This window comes from Falco cherrug, chromosome 9, assembly GCF_023634085.1.
Source record: "Falco cherrug isolate bFalChe1 chromosome 9, bFalChe1.pri, whole genome shotgun sequence".
NCBI lineage: Eukaryota > Metazoa > Chordata > Aves > Falconiformes > Falconidae > Falco > Falco cherrug.
Window position 1 is genome coordinate 27,571,442 of NC_073705.1, and position 19,768 is coordinate 27,591,209.

Genomic DNA, 19,768 nt, shown 5'->3' on the forward strand with positions numbered 1-19,768 from the left:
TCGTATTGGTGCACGTGCTTGAGATCACACTGTGGGGAGAGGCTGTGTGTCACGGTGTGCCCACAGGCCTTTCCCCATCACATGGCACTGAGTGCGTGCATTGCTGACGCATCCCCACGCAGTTGGCCTAGCTCTGCCGCGTGTCCCCCAGCCTCTTGTCAGTGTGCATCAGCCTGGCCCTGGGAGAACTGCAGACCCCAAGTGATCAGCAGAGAGGTCTGAGAGGTTGCTGCGTTACCTCCTCAGGGCTGGCATACAGATTCTGCTGCTGCGCATTTGGTCCCATTTCAAACAACTCTAACACTGCTCATTAAGGGAGTGCCTGCAGTTTAATAGATATTGCTGCTAGAGATCCTCCCTCCCCCTACTATTTGGTTGAAATTATCCTGGAAGCATGGAGTCTTATGCTGAGACTGCCTGCAAAGATGCCATTTATCTTGATGGTGGGGTGCTGTGCTCATCTATTCCCTAAAAACCAGGCTGACACTTGCTCCCTGTAAGCCACCAAAGGGCATGCAGATGACATGCTAGCAGCTTCAATCACCGCTGATGGGGAGTGGCAGGGACTGGAAGCAAAATGCTCAGGGTTTGTCACCAGTCCTGTCCCTGTCTGCTGTCCCAGTGCCCGCCTTCAAAAACCTTCCCAGATCAAATAATGGAAAAAAGGGGTACCAGGCTATTGTTGCCTCAGTATTATACTCAGGTTCCCTGTTTCTTTAGATGTGATTTAATAATTGTGCACTCTGAACTACCATAGCATTGCTGTGGGAAGGAGGGTGGCTGGACTTACTAATTACATATTTAGGGGGACCTTTGAAGAGCCCTTTAGCCTATGCAGCCCTAGAGCTGCTTTCACTGAGAAAGCTTATTTATATTTACAGAAAGAAATCGGCACGTGCTTGGACAGGGTGAAGACCCCTTCCTAAGGCAGGGAGTGTGCATGCTGGGAGATCCACCCTTCTCATAGCAGGGAACAGGTGTCTGGTTGGGACCTCTTTGTGGACCATGAGATGTGGTGCTCAGCCCTAAGAGACTGGCAGGACTCTGCTGTCAGTCTTTGTGAGCCAGTTGCTCCCTTGTCTTCTCCATCGTCCTGGTGAACAAGCTGGCAGCTAAAGATGGAGTCTCGCAGGCTGGAGCCAGCCCTCCTTCACAGCCACCTGTTCCAGAGGTTGCAGTAGAATCACCTGATGGAGGGGAACTCGGTGTCCCCAGTATATTCATATGCCTGCTGAGTGCCATTGTGTGCCTTGGTGGCTTGTTGAGGAGGTGATGTGTCTTGCTAGAGGGCAGCACGGCATAGTCGCAGCAGTGCAGTGCTTATACGCTGTTTGCTAGGGTGAAAGGCCATGTCTGGCTCCCCAGGTTTTGCTCTCCTGTATTCAGCTTGTAAGCCAGTTATTTGAAAAGATACCAGGCAGTCTCCTGTTCTCTTCAGATAACAGATACTGTGGAGATGGTGAGAGCATCCCCAGTAGTGCCCCCAGCTCCTTTCTGATCTACGTAGCTGTCCACCCCCCTCAGCGTTAAAAGAGGTGGTTTCTCATCTTTCAGAACACCATGAAGTTTTGTCAACATTTGCTATAAATAATGCTGGGGATCTTTGTGCCCAAAAGCATAATTACTAGGCTCAGCTCAGTTAAGCACATAATGCTGTGGAAGAGTGTCTTCTGGGAAGAATAACTTTTCCTCTCATTTCTTTTTCAGATCTATGTCATTGACAGTGCAGATAGGAAGAGGTTTGAAGAAACGGGTCAGGTAAGTTACTTATGCCCAGCTTCCTTTGAAGTAATTCAGTGCTGCTGAGTGCCCCTTGCTCGATAAAGTTAGGAAGATGATTTTGTTGTTTATGAGAGAAATTTGCATTTCAAGAGACTTGCCTTTCAACATCAATGCAGATTATTTTGGTAGACGTGAAACAAGTAAAATAGGTAGCCTAATTCCGTTTAAACAGAACGGTTTTAATTAAAGTTATACAATAATAGCAAATGGAGCCTAATACTGAAAGCAAAAACTTCTCTAAGTCCTTTAAACCTTGCCAAACCAAGACCCTGAGGAATCCTATTTTCTTATTTACAAAGTTGAAATGGAAATCATATTGACTTGATTGTCTTTTGGATGTAATTGAAAAAAAAAAAAAAACCTAAGAACTTTGTAACTAGGACTGGCCAGAAAATAAGATTTCCGTTCTGGAAGTTTTGAATGTTTTGTAACATTTTGCATTTTAGGATGGAACAAAAATAGGACTTTTGAGCTTTCTTTTGTAAAATCCAGAAAGTGACAGTGTCCCAGAATAGCTAGCAACAGATTTACCACCACCCCCCCTGCCCAGAAATGGGAGATTTGGTTTAAAGCCCTCTGTTCTGCCTGATTTGAAGGAGGCCCTTGATCTTTTGCCTCTCAAATATCATGGACACCTCCTAACAGCAGAACTGTTGGTTGTTCTAGGGGTGGGGGAAATCTTTCCCCTGATGGAGCTATTTCATTTTATATCAGTAATTAAATATTCATTGGGCAAAAGAGAGGGAGAAGCAGAAGCTTAGAGCACTTGCCTTAGTCGGGCGGAGTCAGCCTGGACCCCTCATATTTCCGCAAACACTTTTGGTTTCAATAAATCAGCTGTCAGATGAAAGACCTATTTTGTTGAAAAATTCCCAGCCATGGGAGTTTATAACTCCATTCTCTTGTCCTGGTTTCCAAACCAAACATTGCTTTTTGGGGGATGGAGTCAGATTTCCACTGCAGTTTAGCATCTCCCTGACTGCATTCATTTAATCCAAAAGTTTCTAGCCTGTGGATGAAAGATGTTAGGACTATCTGAGAGCATGAGACCTTCCCAGCTAAATAAGGAGCCACAAAAATATCATGTACTCATCTATCTGCAACGCCAGCACTCCCTACAGGTTCAAGTTCTGCTGGGTTTGTCATATGTTCACATAGAGAAGTGACTTGAGACTGTGTGCTAGTTTCACATGAGGCCATTGCAGAACTCTAGACATGAAGTATTTCAGCCATCATGGATCCACTGCAGATTTAGATTTGAGCTATTAAAAGAATCTCTTTGAGTCACCCAGTTTTGAATGAGCAAACCCATTTCAAGATGCCACCCAATGTGTGCTGTGCATATGGAGCCAGATTCCAGCTAGTAGAAGCTGATCTAGCTTGTCTTCAGCTAGCCGATGCCTTCAAAAGCATCGGCACTTTCTTGTGGGATTTCCATTTTGGGGGAGGGGGGGAAGTCCTTTCCTGCTCAAATTTCAGTGTATAAAACTTGGAACAGAACCCTGAAACTCATTGTTAGCAAAGATATCAGGGCTGGTGTCAATGGCTGCTCAGGTACAAATGCCAGTCAGGCAATAACTTAAGGCAGAGCCCTCATACTGCCAATTTACATGTTTTTTGCTGTTTCATCAATTTTGGTCTCCTGGGAGCAGGGACTGGTAAAACACAGTTGTAGCATTTAAGGCAACTGCTAATTTCAGACCAAGATGAAGATTTTTGTAACCTGTAATTGGAAGAAATCACTTTTGAACCTTGGGCAGAGATGATTGTATACATTTTTGCTCTTATAATAAGATCTAGGTTTCACTGGAACACACTCTTCTAGCATTTGCCCTAAATATATTTCTAATTAGAGACAACCACTGGTGGTTGAAGGTTTCCTTGCCTTCCCTCTCTCTATCTTCCCCCCACCCCGTTCCCTTGTAAATGATACAGGAGCTGGCTGAGCTTTTGGATGAAGAAAAGCTTAGTGGAGTCCCCGTGCTCATATTCGCTAACAAGCAGGATTTGCTGACAGCTGCCCCTGCTTCGGAGATTGCTGAGGGACTGAACCTACACACAATTCGGGACAGAGTCTGGCAGATCCAGTCTTGTTCTGCTCTTTCAGGAGAGGGAGTACAGGTAAGGCTCTGGAGACGGCTTGCTGTGCCAGCAGGCCATCTCTAGGAGATTGTTGTCTGTTGATCTGTAGGGTGGGCTGGACCGGCTGCCTTCTGAAGCAGGGTCAGTGCAGCCAGAACCCTTGCAGCACAGAATGCAGAGGGCGGGCGCGTGTCTTGTTGCCTGTGCAAAGGGAAGGGGGAGTTGCAGGTCCTTGGGATCTCTCCAACCCTGGGAAAGGGGAGAGTGGTTGCCTCCCCACCCAGGACCCATTGGCTGGGCCAAATGAAGACGCTGATGTATTTTAAAGGGACTGCTGTCAGATTAATTTTCACAAAACAATTTGTCTTTTACTGTTAACCCCTTTGACTGTTACAAAAGTGCACTTTAGAAATCTGATTTACCTTAGCTGCTAATGTCATTTGGCGTTTTGCTCAACCCAGGCGCCAGAGGGAAACCAATCAATTTTTCTGATCCAGAGAAACTCAAGAGTTGTATGCAGGGCAAGGACCACTTCTAATGGCAGCATGTGGGGCAGCAAAAACCCACCGAGGGTGCTGAGCTGTGTTCCTGTGCTGAACTGTAATAGCTGTGTCTTGGGCTCCTGTGCTGCAGCCAGTTTCTGCAGTATAGTAGCTCTTTGTAATGTAAATGGGACCTAGGTTTGTTTATTTCACTCTTAGGCTTTCCTGGATTAAAGAAATATTTGCAGTGCTGGAAATCCAGGCAGTCAGGAGTACTCCCTTCACTGATATTTACAGAAGCAGAATGGTGAAGACATTTATCTTCACTGCAGTTTCAGTAAAACCTAATTTGCAGATGCTATAGAGCTGTTCAGGATAGTCAGAACTCAAGCTGGGTATGAAGAGTTGCAGAAGCAGCCCGCAGTATGAGTGGGCAGTAAAATGGCAGATGAAATTCAGTGTTGACAAGTGCAAAATAATGCACATGAGGAACAACAATCCCAACTATACACATACAATGCTGGACTCAAAATTAGCTGCTATTACTCAGAAGCATATCATTGGGAACAGCGGTAGTGCTCATCAAAGGCCAGAGGGGAAAATCAGATGCTAGAGAATTATCAGAAAGCAAACAAGAAACATCCCAGAAAACATTTCTTTTGTAGCCAGATGAAGACTTGTCGGGCCTGTATCTTGAACATGACATCCATTTCTGTCTCTGCCACATCCGGCAAGATTTTAATAGTAGTAGAATCATAGAGTCCAACAAAAAATTAGGATAAAGGGTCTTCAGGAGATCTTCAGACCCTGTTTAAAGCAGGGATAACTGTGGGTCTAGAGGAGGTTGCTGAGGGCCTTGTCCAATCAAGTTATAAGTACCTCCAGGCATCGAGATTCCACAACCTCTCTAGGTAACCTCTTCTAGCACTTAACTAGCCTCATCAGAAAAAAATACTGTCCATATATCTGCTCAGAATTAGGAGAAATTTGAGAATCCTCTGTTGAGAATGATCAGCAGCACAAAGCGGCATCTCTACACAGGGATAATAAATAAATTAGGACTTGCAGCTTGGAAGCGAGAGTACAGAGAGTGGGGATATCTTCAGGATTTATAAAATAAGGTATAAAAAGGTCAGATAGACTATAAGCTATTTTTCAGGTTGCTAGAGGAAGGGTGTTCCTAATGAAATAATCAGGCAGCAGCTTAAAAGAAATTAAAATAAGGGCTTCTTTGCAAGTCGTGTAATTAAATTGTGGATCTCATTGGCACAGGATGTTGTGGAGACCAAAGGTGTCAGTTGGTTCAGAAAAATACTAAGTGAATTTCTGAAAAAGGGATTTGCAGGCAGTCACTGACCACTAAGATCTGGAGGCAGCTTTTGAATGAGGAACAGAGCAAGGGAGATCCTGTTCCTACATGTTCCTTCCCTTGGCATCCAGAAGGGGGACACTGGCCTGGATGGACCACTGGTCTGACCCAGAACAGCAGTTCTTCTGACTTTAAATTCTTAACCCAATGTTTAGACCTAAATGTAGTAGATGGTGTCCTCCAAAGGGCCTTTATTTAGTTAGCTAAGATACAAATTCAGCTATGTCGCAGCCAAATCTTGTGAAAGGCTTCAACTCTCATCTTTATTCTGAAGTGGTGGTGGTAGATGGAAATGCATTCCCCACTGGCAATGTATATTCAAGTCTAAAGAAACGCGATCAAGAAAATGAGGCTGCAGTTCACAGGTTGCAAGCAGGCATAGGTCACCTTCTTCCCTCCTCCAGGCCCTCCTCTAGTTTATGGAAGTCCAAGTGATCTCTCCAGGTGCAAAGGGGCAGTAAAGTGGCAGATGAAATTCAGGGACATGTATTGGATGTGGAAGAACTAGATGATGGAAAGTGGCACTCTCTGTTCATGAGCTTTGAAAAATGCCACCTTCTCAAGCTGATCTGTGGGCTCTCTGGAGTGGGCTGCACACTTTGTTGATAGCGCCTTCTTACTGTGCCCCTCTCCCTGAAGTACAGTGCATTCCTGTGCATTCAACAGAGTAAAATACGCAGCCCAATACCCTCTACTGGGGAAATGAAATCTGCTGCATTCACTTCCAGAAAACAGAAGACGAGCTAAATAAAAGCCTTTGCAGGCCTATATATTTTGTTCATCATGCTTATCTAGACAAATTAATTTAGATGCAGGCCAGATAACGTCCCACTTTGTCCACAGTCTCATTGCCCTAAATACTGCAGCTTATTCCATAAATTATTATTGCAGAAAGGTCAGGAAAGTCTCAAACTCTCTACAGCTTTTAGAAAGAGCCCCTGCATCTGTCTTCTGCCTTAACTCGAGCCCTGTCAAATCAGACAGCAAGAATGCCAAGCTCTCCCATTCCTTGGAAATTCATTGAACAAAATGATTTGGGAGATGGCTTTTAAACTAAACCTGGATGAGCCCAGGAAGAAATGGCATCTTCAGTCCTGGAGACTCTTAAGGAGAGGTGAATATGCTCAAAATTTAGGGGAATCAAAGAAGAACTTGTTTAAAAACAAGTAAGATTAAGAAAGATGTTTTTGAGAATTGTGGTATACAGTATCTCTACCAGTGGCTCAGAACTGGAGCTCTCTGTGTAGTTAAATCTCAGGTCACTGCTTTAAGGACTTCTTTGAGAAATGACAATGAGTGACAGCAAAATAAATGAAGAGGTGGAAGCATCAGGTATTCAGAATGAAAGCCAAGGAGGGAGCGCGCTAACCATTGCTGCTGATGGAATATATTAGCTAGAGTAAAATTGGAGACATTGCTGACAGATTTTGCAGGGAAGAGTGGTGGCATATCTAGTACTGAGTACATGCAGGAAGAGAGCTCATAGGGGAAGATTTTTGTGGTAGCTTGAAGGAAAAGCAATGACCAAAGATAAATAATGCCAATATATGAAGGAGAAATAGTTTGAAGGTCATTTAATTAGTTTAGCTTCTAGCACCATGGTGTATAGAATTGGGTAGTTAAGACTGGGGATTTCAAGGTTAATGAGATTAGATTATGGTTAATAGAATTATATAAATTTAGAGAATTTAACTATTATTTGAAATGGGTTATTTAATAAAACTGTTAATTAAGGAGGGAATCCATATTGTCATCTTCTCTTTTAAAATTAACCACTGGGGACTCTGGAAAAGGGGCCCAGCAATGTCCTGGGCAAGCTCAGAAGAGAGGTGACTGGGTTAACTGGAAACCCCATGTAGTGTCCTCTGGACACCAGCTGGTAGCCCCTGTTATGCCAGCTGAAGACTTCATTACTTCCTGACTGTAACTGTGGGCAGTCCTGGTCTTGTTAGTCAGACTTCATGGTGCTGTTGAGGGGGGAGCGACATACCTCATGCTTAGATGTCCTTTTAAGCAAAAATGTCTGCTCGGGTCTGATTTTATCCTTCAGCGCTAGTCAGGAAAGCAGGAGAGCTTTTTCTCCCCACCACAGCTATTGGAGCTTTGCCTCTGGAGCAGCGTCCTGCACCAGCTTCCGCTGAGACCCTTGCACAGGGTACAGCAAGTGAGGGGGGTGATCGCTGATGTCAGCAGAGAAACGTGAGGGAACTGTTGCCTCACAACAGCTCTGTGGTGCCACATAGATTCTCTTGGGGTTGTGTTTTGTGAGCAGATCCCCCAGTTGTAGTCCTTGGTGTGCAAAAGCTATGTACATTCCACCCTGGCCAGCCACAGTGGGGGGAAAGCAGGCAGGACTGCTGTTTTGTAGCCTGCCCTCTTGCTGAAGGTGTGATTTAGGGGCCAGGGTGTATATTAAACGTGACTCAAGGCTTTGGACCAGTCCATGCTCTGCAGCTTGCTTCTTGTCTGAAGCAAGAGCCTCCGATCAAGGCAGCAGGAGCTCAGCCTGCCCTGAGGAATCCTCCTCCAGAACGATGCTGCTGCGTATTGTGTCTGGAGTCTCCCAAGCATAATGGCCCCCTGGAGACCATTAAAAGCCAGTGGAACTGAGAGTAGCCACTAAACTTCTCTAATTTATGCCAGAACTGGTCTGGCCCAGAGGACTGTGGGAAGGGCAGAGCCGCCTTCTCCTCCGTGCCTGTTTCAACCCAGTTGAGAATGAAGCCCAAGACTGAAGTTATGCCTGTGCTGCGATTCAGCACTTCATAAGGGCAGGATTCAGAACAGGACCCCCGGCAATGTTGTATCCTCAGAGCTAGGGTTTGTCTTTAAGATGTCTTAGCCAGGGCAGGCTAGATGGGGATCTTCCACATCTTAACGAGGTTCTGGGGCTACTTGTAAATGTGATTTAAAAGCAATTTTGATGACGGCAGCTCTCCCGGGGTGGGCCGAGCCGGTGCCTGTTGAGGAAAACCAACCATATTTCCAGATTACAGGGCAAAGTCTTGTGATTTTTAAGCAGGGTAAGGAGGGAGTCTACAGCGCTGCATCAGGGATACAAGGTCTCGGAGGACAAAAGAAAAGCTTGCACCCAAGCAAAAAACAATGGATAATGTACTTGCAGGAGCCTGTAAAAGCCGGTCTGTATGATGACTGGAGGTGCAAAGAAATGACAGATAATGAAGGCACGGTCCTAGCTGTGCAGAGAGAAGAAAGTGACGGTTAAAATAACGCATAACAAAAATGCTGGAGATGGAGAATTTTGCACTTGCCTGACCCAATTTGTTATGGCAGACAGAGGATTACATGAAAGGATTAAGCTTTGCTGCCCTTAAGGTCACGTTAGGGGTCACAAGTTTGTAGCCTTGCCTGATCCCTGGCTTGCAGGGGAGCAGAAATCAGGAGGCTTTTTATGGGGTGGAAAGGACTTTTTCGCCGTGTTTGAAGTCAGATTACTTCACTCCCATAGCCGCAAAGCTGATAATGCAGAGAATAAGCAAGCAGTGGGCTAATCTCAAGCAGGACTTTTTTTATTTCTCCCGGGGAGGGCTCTTCCAGTCCTTTCCCAAAGGGCGTTAGAGTACAACTCCCTTGGCACAATAGCAGATGTGACTGCAGCAAGGCGGGGTTGTGCCGAGCGGCATTTCTCTGCGAGGAGCATTATCCTCTTCCCTGGAGTTCTCTCTTTTTGCTTTGGTAAAGTTTACTAGCTGCTTGTTAAGGAGCTAAGAGAGGCAAAGCTGAAAGATCTGAAATCTTCCCCTGGCTATGTTTTCCCAGTGTTGACTTGAGGCTGGAATACTAATATTGTATCCATCTCCATCCTCAGAGTACCTGCCTATGTCTCTCCGTCTCAACAAAGCAGCACAAGGACATCTATCAAGATCTAAATGTTACTGTAGGGATTGTACTTTCTGCACAAGAACCATCTTTTAAGCATGCAGATAGGGGGACAGAGTGTGTAGGGACAAAGGATGACAACAGTTGACTCACTGTGGACTTGACTCTAAAGCATTGATTCCTCCTTCCTGTGTGCCTTCCCCATAGCAGCTCTTTGTGTTTATAGCAGCTTCCTTGGATTTCTCTGTTTTACCAACCCTCTCTCCTGGTTCAAACCTTAGGTAGAAAAACTGCAAACGTACATTTTAGTTGCTTTTGCTTTCCATTGCATTTGCTGTTCTCCACAGCATTTGGGGACACTGCAAAACACATGCCCAAAACAAAGTTTCACCAGAAGCTACAGATGTAGCTGCGGTGTGGATGAAGATGAGGTGTATGTGAGACACCTTCCTCTCCTATAAAACACATGTAGACCTGAGTGTGTTCATTTTCCCTTTATCGCTGTCAGGCAAGGAAATACAATTAAATGTGATTTTTTTTTCTGTCAATTAACTCATGCCAGAAGAGTTTTTAAAATCTATTCCCGCTTTAAAAGTTCAGTGACCTACTTATGTATTTCAAGCGTATTTGGAGTTCACCTTTCCTCTTGCATTTTGCTATGTCATTCTTTTGCCCTCGTTAAAATGCTTGATGCAGCCAGGCTCCCAGCCATGGTAAATCCCATCATAAACTCTGCTTTATGACCCTCACCACGCTGGTGCTGAAATGGTCTGTCTTTCCCCTTCCCAAGCTCCCAAATGGCAGCAGGCAGAGTTTTAATCACTGTGAATTCAGGTTGTGGTCAGATTAGGTAGAAGATAGGATGCATGTTTGTTGTTTTGCAGTGATGTATTGTTTCTGGGATTACTGTGCTGAATAGCAGAGGGTGTCAGCTGATATTTATTACTTTAAGCTGTCTCAGCTGTTCTGGTTCAGCAAATAAACCTACATTCAAAATGAATGAGGAGCTCTGCTTGCCTTGTATGCCATGATGTGTGCAAATGTGATTATTGCTTCCGAGGCAGGGGAAGCTGAAATCATTGTGGGAGCATTTTTAGTTATTTATTTATTTTTACTCTTTGCAGGCAATCATGCAGATTTCTAAAGCACACAATCAAGCCAAAGGCTTGACACCTCTCCTCCTAGCCCCATTGTTAAGCCCTGGCATTCCTCATGCTGGGAATCACTGGCTCCCTCTCTCTCTAAAGTGATAAGCTTTAAACCACGCTATTGATTGCTTAAGGCATTACATGTTTTACACCTAGGTTATCAGTGTTATTGAAAGGGGAAGACACAAAGCTACCGGGCCTTAAAATGAATCTACCTCTCGTCTTTTCCCATTTGCTCTGAGGATTTCAGACAATTTGTTTTACACTGATCTCTGCTGTGGAGATAAATAAATGAAACCAGAGATTTCAACCCTCCCCAAGGTTAGAGTTAGAAGTGTTATTAGTGTAGGGCCTCATGTGCACCCCAGCACAAGCTGGGCTCACTTATCCTTTATTTAACGCAGCAACAAGGACTGATTTCAAAAGTTGCTGCTCCCCTTCAGATAAGAAGTGTCACATAGCACAGCTATCAAGGTGAATTGGTATTTTCAAGTGAGAACCTCTCTGCTTCTGATTAAGCCCTGAGGACTCCCTCTCTTCTCTTTTAACTCTTTAGCTCCCTGACATGGGCACCACCTTCGCGGCTGAGGGGCAGCATGGAGGTCTTGGCTCACCCAAAGGGCCTGCTGTGCTGTGCCTTCGGCCATCTGTCCTTGGGGAAGCTGAGGTCCTCGGCAGCCTTTTGGCAGTCAGGGACAAGGCTGTAGGAAGCCAGCAACACTGCTACCACAGGGCTAGCAGTGATGCTGGCACAAAGGCTCTGATCTTCTTTAGGGTCTAACTATTGTTTTAATGATCCGAAAATGACCACTGAACATAATACTGCCCCCCTGCCCCAAAATCTAAAGTGACATTTGCCCAATTTCCAAGCACAAAGATGTGCTGCTCCCCTCTCATCCCCAAAACCCTGCTTGCCACCTTTTTGCCCTGAGCCTCCCTGTCAGCAGAGATACCTCCTAGGCAGAGTAGAGGTAATGGATTTTATGGGAAGCAGTTATGGGGACACTGTGCATCTTGCACTCCATTGTGCACATCTCCTAGCAGATGAAGTGTTGCATTGGCCTTCAATAGCATAATCTCATTCTGGGATCTCAGCAGTAAACGCATGAATTGGGTATTTGTGGCAGAAGCATTACCGTCCTGCTTGCGATAGTTGGAAAAGTCGTGCACGTGTTTTTATGGAGATACCCTAAAAAATATATCAGCCTCTTAAAATGTGACTGCGTTGCTTCTCACTGAACCCCTGTGGGACCCCTGAGGGCCCGTTTTCTGTGAGGGCCCTGAGGAACAGGGAACAAGGTCCAGATCCAGTTATTGCAGTGACTTTCATGGATCTGGATTTCAAGGCTAGCAGCCGAGTAGAGAATTAGAGCCATATTCTTAACAAGGAGCTGACTGTATAACAAGCAGCCCCCTAAAATCCACGATCTCAAAGATAAGATGATTTGCCCAAGGTTACACAAATCAACTGTAGCTGAACCTGGAACTGAGCCTTCATCTGCCACTGACGTACCTTGACTGCAAAGTGATCCTTCCTCGAAGGGCCTACACATAGCGACATGATGAGATGATGATACTTTTTACGGTCAGATGAAAGATTTAATAACCTCTGTGTGACAACATCTACTGAGCAAGGAAGCACTTATTTTTTTAACCCACAGCGGTTTTGGTTGCAGAGGGCAAGCAGGGGACAGATGAGGAGGCAGAACACGATGCTTGCAGAATGGTGGTCGGGTGGGACTGGGGGATTCGTGTTCCCTTCACTTGACTAACATTACCTTTCTCTGTCTGAAGGACGGCATGAATTGGGTGTGCAAAAATGTCAATGCTAAGAAGAAATAAAGCATTCAGAGCTGCATGGAAATGGAGGAGCGGTGGGAGCAGAATTCTAGCCTGAAAACACTAATTTGCTGCTTTCTGACCAAATGTTTTTCCATCTGTGCACAGCTACAGCTGTTAAAAGGAAAAAAAAAAAAGAAAGAAAAAAAGGGAACAACATTCGTTAAAACCTACTGCTGGATTTGGAACTTGACCTGCTCTTTAGTATCGTTTTTTATCCCAATAAAGGAATTGTATTTCCTCCCTATGCATAAATAATATTAAATGTCTGATTAGCAAGCGAGTTTGTAAGCAGAAGCAATTCTGCGATTCAGTGTGGAGCAGAGGGAGTGGTGAGTAACTGTAGTTGCTTAGATGCATAGGACCTGCCCTATAGGTGTGGGTTTGTGGTTGCTGAGGACACACTCAGGTGTCAGTCACAGCTTCCCCTCAGTGACAGATAAAATGCAGTTGTGTTACCAATTGTGGGTAGTTTCTTAAAATAAAGCTGCTAAGAAGTCATTTGCGTAATGAGGGTAGAAGACTTCCACATATTCCTGTAGCCATAAAAGAGGAGTTTGATCATAACAAGGCACTGTTGCATTGCGACATCGCTATAGAAGGGAGAGAAGGGTTCTCTGTGTGTAATTGAAGCTCTTTACAGTTGGAATAATGCAGGATGAACATGCCTAGGGCTTTTCTCGCAGCTGAAGGAGAATTTAGCCCAGCATTTCACCTTGAGCCAGCAAAACCGTGGTTCCTATGTTCTGTAAATTCCATACGTGAGATTAGTCTTGATGTTGAACAATCCCTGTTGATTTTCCCTTGATGTTAAGGCAACTCTGCAGCAAAATGCAATTAAGTCCATGATTACTTTCTAGAATGAGATACCAGGTCCCAGGCTTCCTTTTTGAAATGCACAAAATATATTCTGTCTATGCCCCTTCCTTGGCAGGCCTTGCCTAGCCCTTTGAGGGGCTCGGGGGGGCTGCCCCGCAGCAGGCTGGGTGCCCAGGGCCTGAAGTCCCCCCAGCTTGGTGCTGGCTGTAGATTGCCACAGTGGAGGGTGAGGATCCCGATGAATGGCAGATGGGAAGCACTCTTTAGAATGAGGATTCGTTCTTTCCCAGACTGGCTTTCCTCTAAAAGGATGCAGTTGCTGAAATAGGAAAGAGAATGTGTTTTCCACCTCCTCATCCCCAATTCAAATCTAGCCCCAGCTGACAGTGAGCAGGAGTCATTAGCACGCCAAAGCAGCCATGTCCTGTATGAAGCGAGCTTGGTGACTCCTGGGCCAGTTTCTAATGCACAGATGGTAAAATAATCCCACTGCCCTGCTTGCCAGCTTTGTTTGCTGCCTGCCTGCGAAGGGCCAGAGAATGACTAGGGACTAGGGACTGCATTACCCCTTCCACCTCTTGGAGACGGACCGGCGGGCAGTGTGGGGAAAGCTGCTTGTACTAAAGCATGTGGCTTTACCACGCGTCAGCGAGTTGACTCATGGACCCAGGCAGACGGCTGACACCCCTGGAGCTCCCAGCTCTTTTCTCCTCCCTTCCCCCGGACGTCTCCACCTCACGGCAGAAACATCTGCACTGTACGTGAAGCAGCCCCTGGCTGCCTGCATGTTGCAACCCAGCAGATTAAAATCATCCGGGGCTGATTCCGGGTCCCCACATACATCAGGATGTACAGTAGTGGTTCAGGAGTTGATCTGCCTGTAGTTCAGCTCTTTGCTGTGGCTGGGGGGCAGAGGGACAGCTGGGACAGCAACTGCTTTAGCAATCCAACTTTAATCTGCCTGTGTCCGTGAGTCAGCACCCTCTGAGTGCATCTGTCTCCAGCTCTGAGGCAGGACATGCATGCCGGAGTAGCACAGCCTTGCTTTGAAACCCAGATGACTTGGGGATGGGGGGGAACAACAGCGGTGTATGGAAAAGCAGGCTCAAGTGAGCTGTTAAGCAATCACTAATGACACAAAGTGACACAGCTCCAGCTTTGCATGGATTGAGTAAGGAGTCATAGGATGAGGAGAGATGTTCATTTAAACATAGCTTGTTCAGCGACTCCCCGGCTGCAATGGCTTACTGAAACCCTAGGAATATGAGCACTGCGTGTTCCTGGGTCAGCCCAAGGAGGAGCAATGCATCCTAGCATCACCTTTTCCTTACAATTAATGCATTTGCCTCATGTAAGCACTGTAAAGAATTCCAGCCCTTCCTTGTAGGCACACTTTGTGCTGGCTGAGTGGCGGAGCTTTGTGACAGATATTCCCAAGCTTTGGATTTGCCTGTCCTGCATGTCAGATGCAGAGTAAAATGCTTGGGTACCCCTCCTCTGGCCTAGGCAGGACAGAGCAAGACCTCCTTGGGGGCTCAGGCATTGATCCTTCTCACTTGCAAGGGAGTTGAGTTGGTGCTTCCCTGCTCCCTACTTTTTTACCAGTGGCACACTTACCCTGTGACACCCCAGCTGTGCCACAGTTAGCTTTCTGGATCCAAAAAGCATCCAGCAGGATAATTTGGATTTTTAGGCTCCCATTGGTTAAGCTTGGAAATGTGTGTAACGTAGTGGTTTTCCCATTGCTCCAGCTCAGAAGGAAAAATTGCCTTACTGAATTCAGGATCCAGAAGCGTTTGCTGGCTCATTCATTGTGTTTGGGTGTAGCTACATATATTGGTTGCGTGCATCTGTGCCAGTCAGAGCTTCACCTGTAATCTGGTGGATTAGTTTCATTTACCTACACCAGGTAGTAAGAGAGGAAGACCATGATAGAATAAGCTGTGCTGGGAGGCTGGAGGTGGAGGGTTTAAGTGACCATGACTTAAGTAAATCACCCTGCAGTGATGTCTGTAAACGCTCCTTGTATTGTAAACATCTCTCTCTGCATCGACCTGGTGAAAAATGTAAAAAGGATTTGAGGTTCTGTTCACTTGCTGCTCCTTATCTGAATGCATTTACATCTGCTATACCTTCTGCAGGGCTCTCCTCCCTCAGCAGCACTTGGCTAAATACCACCTGTAAAACTGGCTGGGGCCAGCCAAAAATGCCTGCTGCGGTTCAGCAAAACCCCTGCCCCTCTCCCAGCCCTTCAGCTCCTGCTTCGTTTATGGTAATTGCATACACAAGGCTTTGTCCTTCCAACTCTGTCTGCTCTGCCCTCCTTTAAGTGAGCTTCGGGGGAAGCGAACGGTCTCATTGGTATGGGTGGAGCTTTGCCACACGTCGCATCAATTCATAGATTTTTAAAGCCAGAAGGGACCGTTGTGTTCCTCTCTCCTGACCTCCCGCGTAACACAGCCCATTAAACGCCACCCTGCCGGCGCGGTGACTTGTGGTTGAATTAGAGCACCTCTGCGAGGAAGACACCCAGCCTTGATTTAAAGGCTCGGAGTGACAGACAGATCCAGCCCAGGCCTCGAGAAGTTTGTTGCAGGGGTTAATTCCCCTCTGGTGGGGAGTTTGTCTTGCTTCACTTTCAGGTCATTAAATCTGGCTTTACCTTTTCGATAGATGAAAGATGCCTCTCCTGCCCCTTTGTGTTCTCGGGGCGGGGGGGGGGGGGAGAGATGATGGAGAAGTGAAATTCTCCAAGGGCAGATCAGGAAACGTGAGTCCAAGCCCCTGCTCTGACCACGAGCACGGGGCGTGGGGTTCCACATCCTCCTCTGGCTGTGGCCATGTCCCCCACCGCGGCCCCGATGGAGGGTGTCTCTCCTTGCCCTCAGAGAATGCTTGCCAAAGCTTCATGCAACCTTCTTCCATTTTTCCCCTTACCAATACTGCTGCTTGCACGTTAATGACTTCTTTCTCTGTCGAAAATGTAACTGATCAGCAGACATTCTTTACTAAAAGTGTACTGAGATGAGACCAGCCCTCTCAAACTTGCCCCCTGCCCCACCGGGCTCACTTTTCTGCAAAGGCACAAGGTGGTGGCTGTCACATTCCCTGGGTCAGCTGGGTCCACACAAGCTCTTTCTTTTATGTTCCCTTTTTGAATTTCACCAAAAAGGGGTATTTGCGATCTCTGGTCATGTTGTTACTCAGTGTATAATTTAGATGTCTTTGTCAAAAAAAAAAAAAAAAAAAAAAAGAAATAAATTAAAATTTAGTAGAAAGACAACTTGTGTTTGGGAGTGATCCTTTTTCTTCGACAGACTTATTTTCCCAGCGGTCATTTGAGGACTGCATCTTTCCAAGGAGCCACCAGTCAGTCGGAGAAGCTGCTCTTCCGCCGCTCCCTCTGTCTCCTCGTCAGAGGCAGTCTCCGGTACTAGACGTGGTCAAAACAGTTGGAAAAAGCCTTTTCCCTTTGGATTTTTACATGCCTAAAACTATCAGAAAAGCCAGCGAGTGAGACAGGCAGACTTTGGGAGGATCTTCTTGTTTCAAGAATCATTCTGTAGGTTTTAAAAAAAGCATGTCAGGAAACACGTTCCCCACTGACCTGGCAGGAAAAGGGAAGGGGAAAAAGAAAAGCAGCAAATGATTTGGGTTTGGTTCAGTAGCAGGGTTTGGAGGGGATTTTGAGGGAGGGAAGCGAATTCTGGGGTTGTTTCTTTCCAACTAATTTGACTCATTACTGTTTCTGCGACACCAGGCCGGGCCAAAAATTGAGGAACTGTTAGAGCTCTTTAAAGCATCAGCTCCCTCCCTGCACGGCCAGGATACCTGGAAGGCTGTCAGAGCTGCTGGAAAAAAAACATTATAGGTGGTCACACTTAATTTCTTTTTTTTTTTTTTTTAAGGCACGCTTTATACTGAGTCCTGTTATTTTTTCAGCAAAGTAGGAAATACTTTTTCATCTTGTTTGCCTAATGGATTGAATGTGAAAAATATTTCTTTGGCAAGTGAACACCCTGAGAGTTGTTTGACTTGTCACGACGTTATGTATCGTTCCCTGCGGCCCCCTGCCCCTGAAGCCGCCACGCTTCCCCTCTCCTGTTGCTGTTTACGCTGGGACACGCCATAATTTACGGCGAGGCTGCGTGTGACCTTGCATGTGTCTGCTCGAGCAAACCGCAGCTCCGTTCCCCGCACAAGCCCCGCTTTACATTCACATGATGAATTTAGTGCTCCCGAAAGGACAAGGAACTGAGTGAATTGGATGTGGGAGGGGAAAAAAAGGAAATAATAATAATGCACAGCCTGAAGGAGAAATAAACACTGAGATTTTTGTTCCTCTTTGACCAGTATTTTGCAGTTGTTTATGGCCTTGCACCCCCTGGACCACTGTCTTTATCAAAGCAGAGAAATTGTCTGCGGCCACAGACCTGGAGATGTCAGCCTTCACATCCTCACCGTGTGGGCATCCCCCAGCCCCGCCATGCTCTGCCAGGGCACACATCGGCGAGGGGCAGCCGGACCGACGGCCACGGCAGCACTCCAGACATGTTGCCCACCCACCCGGGCACCCACCCAGGTGCTGCACTGAAGCTTTTTCTTTTATTTTGTTTTGTTTAAGTGGAAACGAGCTCGCACCACAGCCTTGTGATTGGATCCTGGCTAAATTGCAGCTTCGGGCTCAGTTGGCTGAATTCGGGCTTGTTGGATTTTTTATTGCAATCTGTTCACTTATTTCCCTTCCCAGCGCTGATTGGAAGCAAAACTCCTGTAAAGCTGCAGTCGGGCTGCGCCCGTGCTGGGGGACGCCGGCAAAGGCTTGCTGGGAACAGCACGGGGTCGGGGGGTATATACCCCCTCCGCATTTCCCATTTAGCTGGCTGACCAAGATGAGTCTCTGTATCCTTTTCAATAGGAAAAGATTGAAAAAAAAAAAAATCGCAGTCAGGAGAGGAAGGGTGGGAAGGAGCCCCTCTGCTTGCGATGTGCCATGACCAAGCAGCTACGAGCTGCAGCTTTGCAGGCAGCACGGCCGGGCCGCCAAATGCAGCCCCAAATAAATAATCCTGTGAGGAAGGGAAGCTGTCAGGTAGGTTAGGCCCCAAGCCTGAGCTGCATCAGGAGCTGGCAGCAACGCCCTGCAAATAAATCATCTGGATGAGAGGTATTTTTAAATAGAAGTTGTCCTTGCAGCTTGGCTTTGCAACCTTTATTTTGTGCTACCGGTGGGAGCCAAGCGTGCGAGCTGAAAGGCTGTGCTGGCTGGCAGGGGAGAGCTGGCAGGGGCTCGGGGTGCCGAGGGGGACGCTGCTGGGGAGAGCAGGTCCACTCGTGGGCTGGGGACACCGTGTGGTGCCCAGCCTGAGACAGCTGGGTCCCGACCGGCCAGGCACAGCCCAGCGTCTCAGGGTGGCCCAACCAGCTGTCCTGCCCCAGCTCCGTCACCCGCCCCGATGTCAGACGGGAGGATTTACATGTATTTTGGGTTCATGTTTATAGCCGGCACCTGTGAGGCCAGCGCCAGGTGGGGGTAACTGAGGGGGCCACGCCGCGGTGGGCCGAAACGGTGGCGTGGGTGCAGAGAGCTGGTCTGGGGGAATGGGGAAACTGAGGCACGTCGCACCACCCGCACTTGGGGCTGGGACCAGGCAGGGGGCTGGGGCCACGGCTTGCAGCCACTTTTGGAGCCAGGGCAGGAGCCGCAGCTCTGAGAGCCCCGTGGGGGCCGGGGGGGACGCTGAATTGGGTGCATTCAGCGCGGCACAGCTGGTGCGGGCTGCAGGGCGGGGGGGCTGCAGTTGCTCCTGACACTTTTGCCTCTGAATGTGATGATAAACTCCCTTTCCCGATTAGTGCTGATCCCTCTGCCTCCAAAACAGTTGGCCCTAATGAACATACGGCCCAACAGCTGTAAGCGGTTATACATATGCATGGATATATATATTTATCCCCCCCCAGCCCATCCATATATACTGGAGATCACAGCTGTTGCTATTCTTCCTTGCAATGCAGATCAGACGCTCTCTCTCTTTGGAGTCTTACTTGACCTATTTTGCAGGCGCAAGATTTTTTGTGATGATGATTTCCCCAGTTGGTGCTTTTGATTCTGCCTGAAACATCTTGATTGAAGGCAAACAATGGCAGCTCCGGCAGCCGGCAGCGCCCCGCACCCACGCGCCGCCCCGGCCCTGCCAGCCGCCACGCGCCGGGGGGGCGAGGGACAGGGTCCGGCCGACGCACCCCAGGGTGGCAGCAGCTGCCGGCTGGTCCATGCTGACCTGTCTCCTCTGATGCCCCTTCCCTGTGCCCACGGGACGTGGCTCTGCCGCCCGGCCCGTCAGCGTGGCCATCCAACCTGGACCTCGAGGCTTGTGCTGGTCTCCCCACCCTCTGCCACCGCCAGC

The 19,768-nt window shown here is 47.3% G+C and overlaps 1 protein-coding gene across 3 annotated transcripts in view; it reads left to right on the forward strand.

The window, feature by feature from the left end:
* The window catches only part of ARL3 (ADP ribosylation factor like GTPase 3), a 30,589-nt gene extending 13,945 nt beyond the window's left edge, over window positions 1–16,644 (forward strand). Inside the window, exons 4-6 of one of the 3 annotated variants that reach the window (XM_055719698.1) lie at window positions 1,708–1,758; window positions 3,718–3,903; window positions 12,498–16,644. In XM_055719698.1, coding sequence (XP_055575673.1) covers window positions 1,708–1,758; window positions 3,718–3,903; window positions 12,498–12,545 — 285 coding nt within the window. In that variant the 3' untranslated portion in view covers window positions 12,546–16,644. The other 2 variants (XM_055719699.1, XM_055719697.1) reach the window with 2 other exon arrangements.
* Window positions 16,645–19,768: the final 3,124 nt, after the last annotated feature.